The 9,413-nt window shown below is 51.2% G+C and overlaps 2 protein-coding genes across 2 annotated transcripts in view; both read left to right on the top strand.

The window, feature by feature from the left end:
• COL9A3 (collagen, type IX, alpha 3) overlaps positions 1-7,690 on the top strand; it is a 28,576-nt gene extending 20,886 nt beyond the window's left edge. Inside the window, exons 27-32 of the mRNA XM_011992359.1 lie at positions 474-506; positions 742-888; positions 1,020-1,074; positions 1,597-1,779; positions 5,586-5,663; positions 7,137-7,690. Coding sequence (XP_011847749.1) covers positions 474-506; positions 742-888; positions 1,020-1,074; positions 1,597-1,779; positions 5,586-5,663; positions 7,137-7,327 — 687 coding nt within the window. The 3' untranslated portion in view covers positions 7,328-7,690. The remainder of the gene's footprint in view (positions 1-473; positions 507-741; positions 889-1,019; positions 1,075-1,596; positions 1,780-5,585; positions 5,664-7,136) is intronic.
• Positions 7,386-9,413, top strand: part of LOC105548414 (putative DPH3 homolog B) — a 5,509-nt gene continuing 3,481 nt past the window's right edge. The window contains exon 1 of the mRNA XM_011992430.1: positions 7,386-7,427. Coding sequence (XP_011847820.1) covers positions 7,386-7,427 — 42 coding nt within the window. The remainder of the gene's footprint in view (positions 7,428-9,413) is intronic.

A 9,413-nucleotide genomic window follows, 5' to 3' on the forward strand; every position in this document is an offset into this window, starting at 1 on the left:
AGGCCCCACCTCTTAACAGCATCGCAGTGGCCCTTCAATTCCAGCATGTGTTTTGGAGGAGACACTCAGCCCAGCCGACTGTGTGTTGACGCACCTGCGGCCAGTCATTTCTGAGGACCCGGCTGGAGGGGGTCCCAGGGTTTTAGGGCAGAGAGGTTCAGCCTAGCATTAGGCATGTTAGTAAGAAAAAGGAATGGAAATGAAGTAAGCGTGTGTAGGAGACAGCACCACACAGCTACCAAAGTCACTCTTCCCGGGAAAGTAAATTTTTAAAAAGCTTCAATCAATCAACACAATCACAGCAATATAAAAAATGTATATAGAAGAACAGAAGGAAGGAACCACTGTCAATATTTGGATGTAGTCTAATAGCAGGTGTGTGGATGACTTGATTTATTTTATCCTCGACTGGCTACTTCCCACCCACCCAACAATACACACTTAGTTAAAACACACAACTCTTCTCTCCTCAGGGTGCCAGCGGCCCGGTCGGACCCAAGGGAGAGGTGAGTGCCCGGCCACTGTTCCGACGACACAATCCGTGGGTGCCTGCTGGCTTCCTGCCCACTGCTGGGCAACCAGGCGGCCCTGCAGGGCACTGCCCAGATCCGAGATTGTAAAAAAGCTTGCTCTGGTCAAGGCTGGGCAAGATGGCTCCGTGCCAGCCAGGAAAAGAGCATGTCAGGGTGGCTCTGGGCTCCTGGGCTCGCCCCTGACCCGCCTTCCTCTGTTTCTCTGCAGTCTGGCAGTCGAGGGGAGCTGGGCCCTAAAGGCATCCAGGGTCCTAACGGCACCAGCGGCGTTCAGGGTGTCCCCGGACCCCCCGGTCCTCTGGGCCTCCAGGGCGTCCAGGGTGTTCCTGGCATCACGGGGAAGCCGGGCGTTCCGGTACGTCGCTTTTCCAGCTTTCACAGGATTGAGATTGTGTTTTTTCCTGAAGGAAGTTTGTGGGGTGATGGTGGGAACGCCTTACAGAGGCTGCCGCCTCCGTGCTGACGAATGTGTGGGGTGAATTCCAGGGGAAGGAGGCCAGCGAGCAGCGCATCAGGGAGCTGTGTGGGGGGCTGATCAGCGGTAAGTCAGATACCCGCACGGCTGCAGCGGGCCCGTCCCCACCTGGGGTTCCCGTGCCTTCACGCCACCACTTTCCAGCCAGACTGAGCCGCTAGCACTCACCCTGCCTCTTAGCCCTTGGGGGTCCACATCCGCCTTGGCATCTGCCCGTCCTCTGCACCAGAGGATGGCCCACTCTCCGGCCCCGGATTCAACCAGATGCCCGGCACGCAGCAGACGCCCTAAAGTCTACTGAATGTGATGGGTACAAGAATAGTGGAGTGTGCCCCTGTGGCTGGCAGGGCAGGTCCCCAAACGCCCCCGAGGGCACTTCCTTCACCTTCCCATTCTCAGGCTCCAAGGGGTTGGGGGTCCTTTCTAGCTCCGGCCTTCATCACCCTGAAGCAGTGAAACCATTTTCCATCAATCGGAAGGAAAACGTCCTTCTGGAAGGCAGCTCTGTGCAGATATTTCATGCTTCACGTAACAATACTTTTGATGATCCTCTCTCAAGTAAACGCCTGCACCCTTGTTTTCCCAAAGAACAAATTGCACAGTTAGCCACGCACCTGAGGAAGCCTTTGGCACCGGGGTCCATTGGCCGGCCCGGTCCAGCTGGCCCCCCTGGACCCCCAGGACCCCCAGGCTCCATCGGTCACCCTGGCGCTCGAGGACCCCCCGGATACCGCGGTCCCACTGGGGAGCTGGGAGACCCCGGGCCCAGAGGTGAGTGGTCGACCCCACGACATGGTCACCCTGCTGTAAAAATCCCTGAGACTGACTTGTTAGTAGGCGCTGCTTCTGGTGCCTGCCAAGCGCCCTCAGTGGTAATGCCCGGAAGGAAGGGGCCCCTCATATTTTGGGGCCTAGCGCAGTTAACGCCTTAGTAATCCTGTGGGAACTGGAACATTTTAAAAATGTGATGTTTTTCTCAAATACCATTAGAACACTATTTGGCAGGGAGAGGTTGATTAAAACTGTGGCGAAGGCCGGGCAGTGGCTCCCGCCTGGAATCCCAGCACTTTCGGAGGCCAAGGTGGGCAGATCACAAGGTCAGGAGTTCCAGACCAGCCTGACCAACATGGTGAAACCCCATCTCTACTAAAAATACAAAAATTAGCCGGGCGTGGTGGCACACACCTGTAATCCCAGCTACTCAGGAGGCTGAGGTAGGAGAATCTCTTGAACCCTGGAGGCAGGGGTTGCAGTGAGCTGAGTTTGCACCATTGCACTCCAGCTTGGGCAGCAGAGCGAGACTCCATCTCCATAAAAGAAAAAAAAAAGTGAGGAATGACCGGGTGCGGTGGCTCACGCCTGTAATCCCAGCACTTTGGGAGGCCAAGGCAGGTGGATTACTGGAAGTCAGGAGTTCAAGACCAGCCTGGCCAACGTGGTAAAACCCCGTCTCTACTAAAAATACAAAATTAGCTGGATGTGGTGGCATGCACCTGTAATCCCAGCTACTCGGGAGACTGAGGCAGGAGAATCGCTTGAACCTGGAAGGCGGAGGTTGCAGTGAGCTTAGATCACGCCATTGCATTCTGGCATGGGCAAAAAGAGCGAAACTCTGTCTCAAAAAAATAAAATGTGAGGAATGAATAAATAAGAGTTGCATTTATATTGACAAGATGCACCTTCATGAAAACTGGCAGCATGTGAAAATTTCTGTTGCAAAAGGCAAACATACGAAATTCAAAGTTGTCTCCATATTAAGGGCTACCAAGAACACAGAAAGCTTTAATTTAGAAACAAGACGAAAATCACTGACATTCGCTGATCCTCCACGCGGCTGTGCAGTGTGCATGGCTGGCAGTATTGACTTTCCAGAAAGGCTTTGAGGTACCCAGGTGTAAACTGGGGAGGTCTGGAGGCATGGAAGACACAATTGTGTTAACTGTTGGACACGAACCCTTACCAGAATTTTAAAATGTCAAGACACCTTCCATCTGCAACATCCGGTCAGCTGCCCTTCAGCCCAAGTAAAGGATTTAAAGCTCACGATTCCAGTGGATCCCACCTTCTGGACCAGATAACATCCTGCTTCCCAAAAATAGCTTAAGAAAAACGTTTCTAAAGGAAACTTAACTCTGCGAGTTTGTCTTCATCTCTGAGACGAAATTGAACTATTTAGCAAGGTGGTCGTGTTCCATAGTTAGTGATATTATTTCACTTATTTTAAAGATACTGAGATTGAAGATTTTCAGCACTTGAGTGTCAAATTCGTTTTGTTGTCCATATGTCCAAATTATCAAATAGCTTCCTGTTTTCCTGGAAACTTCTTTAAGTTATGACTTTCTCAGGCCATCTAGGCTAGTCTTATGCCACATGAGGGACTGCAATCTTCAAAAAGAGACCACATAAGATTTTCTCCAGATAGGGACCTGAACTCCTTCAAGACTTTGAAAATAAAATTCAGGCCAGGCGCGGTGGCTCACGCCTGTAATCCCAGCACTTTGGGAGGCCGAGGTGGGTGGATCACCTGAGGCCAGGAGTTCGAGACCAGCCTGACCAACATGGTGAAACCCCATCTCTACTAAAAATACAAAAATTAGCTGGACGTGGTGGCGGGCGCCTGTAATCCCAGCTACTCAGGAGGCTGAGGCAGGAGAATCGCTTGAACCCAGGAGGTGGAGGGTGCAGTGAGCCGAGATCACACCACTGCACTCCAGCCTGGGCAACAGAGCAAGACTTCGTCTCAAAAGAAAAAAGAAAAGAAAATTCAAAAAGCACATTAATGACCATTACCTGTTCTCAGAGAGTGGTGTGGTGGAATTAGTGAGCAGAGACCACACTGACCCATGTGCCTGACCGTCCTGACCATCCTGGCCGTCCTGGCCGGCCTCTGGGACGGCTGCACTTTTGCACCCTGTGAAGATGGGCACGTCTGCGGCAGGAGCCGCTCCCTGGAGAGGTGCTTGGTGCCTCGGGCTGTGGTCAGTGAAGCTGGCACGATGCCCAGAGCTGACCATGGGAACTGAATGTGAACATAAATGCATGCTTGGACCCACTGCAGGTCCTCGCTCGGAAGCCTCTGTTACTGCTGTGCCTCGAGCCCCCTCCCTGGAAAAGGAGCACCAGCAGGACCGCCTTCTGCCCCAGGGCACAGTAGGTCAGCCCGCGGCATCCGGCCAGTCACGCCAGACACACTGGGCACCAGGGGCCACCGAAGCCCGCTGCCCTGCTGGGGAGGCCCACCCGAGTTCCCAGGCCATGGGCACCGCTCCTGCCCGTGGCCGTGCGTGATGTGCAGATGGGCAGTGACTGCCTCAACGTTGGCACCGCCAATCGCACCTGTGCTTATCAATTTCAGAAGGTAGCAGGATTGCAGGATTGAAACAGACACACAAACACCAAGCAAAACAAAGTTGGTGCCGCTGCAATGACCATCAGACAAAACAGACCGGCTCTGTGATGCTGCCTGCCTTACGGGATCCCTGCGCTGACAAAGGCTCACTCTACCGGGAGCAAATCCTAGAGCGACCTGTATGCATCCAGCCTTGTGGCTTCCGGGCGCACAAAGCCAGGGTTGACACGGCTGGGCGTGGTGGCTCGGCCTGGAATCCCAGCACTTTGGGAGGCCAAGGCGAGAGGATGTCTTGAGGCTGGAAGTTCAAGACCAGCTGAGGCAATACAGTGAAACCCAATCTCTATAAAATTAGCCGGGCATGGTGGCATGCCTGTAATCCCAGCTACTCAGGAGGCTGAGGTAGGAGGATCCCTTGAGTCCAGGAGGTTGAGGCTGCAGTGAGCTATGATCACAACACTGCACTCCAGCCTGGGCAACAGAGAGAGATCCTGTCTCAAAAAAAAAAAAAAAATAGATGGTAACACACCCCTCTCCTCACCCAGCAAAACACAGATGTAAGATTTGAATGACACAATTAGAGGGATGTGAAAATGCCCTTAGATGACCCATGGGTCGAAAATCATTTAAAATAGAATTATAAAATATTAATAAATAACTACTTAATAGGCATAAATATTTTGAACAAAACTAAAATCCCATTCAAATTGGCTGCCAGAGGTCTGGGAGGTCGTTCAGCCGTGCAGGGCTCAGCAGCAGGCATATGTTCTGACGGCTGTGCCACTGGGCGGGTTCGCTGTGGGAACATCCGAGTTCACTTGCGCAAACCCAGCCTCCCTCACCCCTGGGCCGTGTGCCAGAGCTGGGGCTTATGGCTGGAGACCTGCACAGCCTGTTACTGTGCTGGGTCCTGTGGGCGGTTCTAACACAGTGGTGGGTATCTGTGTTAAACACATCCAAACACGGGAGAGGTATGGTGAAAATTGGGTATGATAATCTTATGGGACCACCATCGCCTATACGGCGGGTCGTTGACCAGCTGTCCTGTGGCGCAAGACTGTGTACAAGTGGGTCCCTCTTGTCGGACCCCGTCAAGCCCTGTGTGTGTGACGTCTGTACTTCGGTAAAAAGCGGGAACCCTGTTTATTACAAAAGTCGATCAGACACCGCTGTGCTGTGGCTGCAACAGATACTCTAACCATGTGTCCGTGTCCACACCTCGTGACAGGAAGCCAGGGTGACAGAGGAGACAAAGGCGTGGCAGGAGCAGGGCTGGACGGGCCTGACGGAGACCAGGGTCCCCAAGGTACGAGTGCACGGCCAGCACGGCTTCACTGGGTGGCATCTCCTCCGCCATCTTGTGGCTTTATGTGGGGTGTGCTTGGATTACGAATGGGTCTCTTTTCCTCTTCTCTTGGCAAAGCAATCTCAGAGGCAAGATTAGGAATTGTCTCAGTAACCACTGTAATACATAAAAGTTTAATCGGGGCTGGCGCGGTGGCTCTCACCTGTAATCCCAGCACTTTCGGAGGCTGAGGCAGGCGGATAACCTGAGGTCAGAAGTTTGAGACCAGCCTGGCCAACATAGTGGAACCCCATCTCTATTAAAAATACAAAAATGAGCCGGGCATGGTGGCGGGCGCCTGTAATCCCAGATACTTGGAAGGCTGAGACAGGAGAATCGCTTGAACCCAGGAGGCGGAGGTTGCAGGTTGCAGTGAGCCGAGATTGCTCCACTGCCCTCCAGCCTGGCGACAGAGCGAGACTCTGTCTCAAAAAAAAAAAAAAAAAAAGTTTAATCAGTAAGCAGATCCTCCTGGATCTATTTTAGCTAAGTCGATTTGGTTAGATTCTGTTGAAGCTATTCAGTATCTATTTCAGTTAAATTCTGACAGAATTTTCTCTTAATTGACCTGTGCAGCCATTGAATGTTTCCATTTCTAATGTCAAAAATAAATGCTTTGTCACGGAGGGAGGCGCGCCAGGATCCCTGGCAAAGGCCATCCCCTTCCTGCCCCTGCCTTAGCCTGATGCCTTCTCAAAACCAGGAGGCCTTAGGCTCCAAGGATGTGTGTGCCCAGGTGAGAAGGCACCCGCTCCCACCTTTCCCTGGTTGCCCTGGAGCCCTGTCCTCCCCTCCATGCACTCACACTGCTCTCTGGGTGCCCCATGCTCCTGGGCTCTCTCCTTTGCTGACCTAGCTCTGCCTCTACCTGGTGTCCCAATGCGCAGGTGTCCCGGGCCCCCAGCCGCATCTCTCCACCTATGTGGCTTTGAACAGCATCTGTGTTGTGCTTGCTGGTGGACAGCAGCCTGCCAGCTGTGCCATGACCACACCATTCTGGACTTTGTCACCTCATCTCAGTGAATGGCTCTGACACCCCGACTTAGGCGGTTGACTCCCTCTTCCCTCACACCCAGGCCTTCCCCCATGGTTCCACTGTCATCACTCACCAAAGCCACCCCGGGCCCCCACCCCGGGCCCCCTGCCCACTACAAATCCACTCCTCACTCACACAGCCCCCACCAAACCCGAGTAAGTCAGAGTGCGGGTGTCCTCAGGACGGCTCTGCACCCTTGCCTGGGGCTAGCCACGCCTGGCCTTCTCGGGGCACTCCCAACAGCCAGCCCCCCGGAGAGCCTTTGTGTGCCCTGTTCCCTCGGCCTCCCCGACCCCCCACGGCTGATGGAAGAGCAGGGCTTGCTCGCAGCTGGACGTCAAGTACCCCTGCTTTCAGTCCCGGCTGCAGCTGAACTCACCCTTCTGCTCTGTCCCAAGGACCCCAAGGCGTGCCCGGCACCAGCAAGGATGGCCAGGACGGTGCTCCCGGCGAGCCTGGGCCTCCCGGAGATCCTGGACTTCCAGGTGCCATTGGCGCCCAGGGGACACCGGGGATCTGCGACACCTCAGCCTGCCAAGGAGCTGTGTTAGGAGGGGTCGGGGAAAAATCAGGCTCTAGAAGCTCATAAAATTCAACATAAGGAAATGAGCAAGTGACAAGAACGCCTGAAGCACAGTGGGGCGGTCATGAAGGAGCAGGGGTGTGGCAGGCTGGCGACGTCCAGGAGAGTGAGCGCCCCAGCTGCCCCTCGGCCGCCGACTGGACGCGCGGGCCCTGCCAGCGAGCACCCTCATCGGGCTGTCGCCTGACCGCATACCTCAAAAGGCCCTAGCTGATAAACGTGTAAGCCCAGCATTTGAGAGAAGGTAGGGTGTTTGTATAAAACGTTGTGTACAATTCCATGAGATGCAAAATATTCAGTAACTTGTTCACATAGCATTTCTGTAGAGGCTGTGATCGCATCCCAATAAAATGATGTATTAAATCTTCAGATTAATGACTGGCTACAGAGTAACAAAAAATAAAGCATTTAATGTACAGTAAATTCTCTCCCATACAAAGGTGTAGTCTGATGCTTTGTGTACAAACTTGCATCTCCAATTCACAGTATTTATTGAGGGTGACTTTGTACTGCACTAACGTCTATTGCTATTACCTGTTGTGATAAATAAAGCCACTCATTTAAAAACTCAATTCCAAACACCACAGTTTATTACACATAAAGTAATGACTCTCGATATGAAAATGTGGGCATTTAAGCATCTACTGTGACAGTATTTCATTTTGGACAAAAGTAGCTTTAAAGCAAGTATCTGGAAAATGTTTAGCACAAAGGTTTAAAATGGTCCTGCACGTTGCAGTACACCACCACGTGACTCGGAATCATTACAAGGGGGTGTGACATAACAAATGAAATAAAATTTCCAAACTGTTTTGAGTTAACAATTTAACTTGTTCCAATTGCTAAAGGGGCGTATTTAAAATGTAAATACAGTAAGTAAAAAGCAGTGTACTTTTTAAGATTAAAGAAAGTACAAAGGATGTTAATTTTTTATCATGTTAAGAAAACATGATGGAATCAGGGCATTGAAAAAATGCTTACTAATTATTCAGATGGCTTCATCCCCAAATGGTCTAAGAGGACATTCATGGATAAGTATTTGGTTCTAGATAAATATTTTTACCAAATGTGCTCTCAAAGTCCCTACTGGAGTCCCGTCAGCTTGAGTCACGTCCTTTTCGAGTCAGACGATCCGAGCAGAGTTCCAGGATTGCGGAAAATGTGCATAGATCACGAAGGAATGGCTGTTCACTCCCACAGGATTCCTGTTCAGTCCAATCACTTGATCTCCATCGAGGGGCTACTCTGTAGACTCTGCTGTGCAGGACAGGCCACCAAGGAGTCTGGTCTGGTCAGCTTTAGCCTTCGGCCAGTTTTACCGCAAAATACACTCTCAAATTCCTAAAGTTAAGAAGTGATGGTTAATGTACTGAATTAATAGACATGAAAACTGCTGTCTTCCAAAGTGCAAAAGGTTGAAATTAAAAGCTATGTAAATGACTTTAAAATACGCTGTTTTAAGGTGTCATTCACGAACTTGGGTCATACCTCACAATGGGGTTTATGTAATAAACAGATTTGAGCATTTTTTTTCAAATAGCAGTTATACTGTACATATACTTCTATTTAGTTTTTCCAATACTCAGAATGTCTGGCCACATTGTATTATTGTGGTAAAATATACATGACATGAATGTTCCAACCATTAACAGGCCCTAGCTATAAATCTGTAAACCCAGCATTTGAGAGAAGGTACAGTGTATATATTAAATGTTTCAGGCTGGGTGCGGTGGCTCATGCCTGTAATTCCAGCACTTTGGGAGGCTGAAGTGGGTGGATCACCTGAGGTCAGGAGTTCAAGACCAGACTGACCAACATGGTGAAACCCTGTCTCTACTAAAAATATAAAAATTAGCTGGGCGTGGTGGCAAGCACCTGTCATCCCAGCTACTTGGGAGGTGGAGGTAGGAGAATCTCTTGAGCCTGGGAGTTGGAGGTTGCAGTGAGCCGAGATCATGCCATTACACTCCAGCCTGGGCAACAAGAGTGAAACTCTGTCTCAAAAAAATAAATTTTTAAAAAGTTTCAACCATTAGGCCGGACGCGGTGGCTCATGCCTGTAATCCCAGCACTTTGGGAGGCTGAGGCAGGC

Source organism: Mandrillus leucophaeus, unplaced genomic scaffold (genome assembly GCF_000951045.1).
Source record: "Mandrillus leucophaeus isolate KB7577 unplaced genomic scaffold, Mleu.le_1.0 Scaffold41, whole genome shotgun sequence".
In the NCBI taxonomy this organism is placed as follows: Eukaryota; Metazoa; Chordata; class Mammalia; order Primates; family Cercopithecidae; genus Mandrillus; species Mandrillus leucophaeus.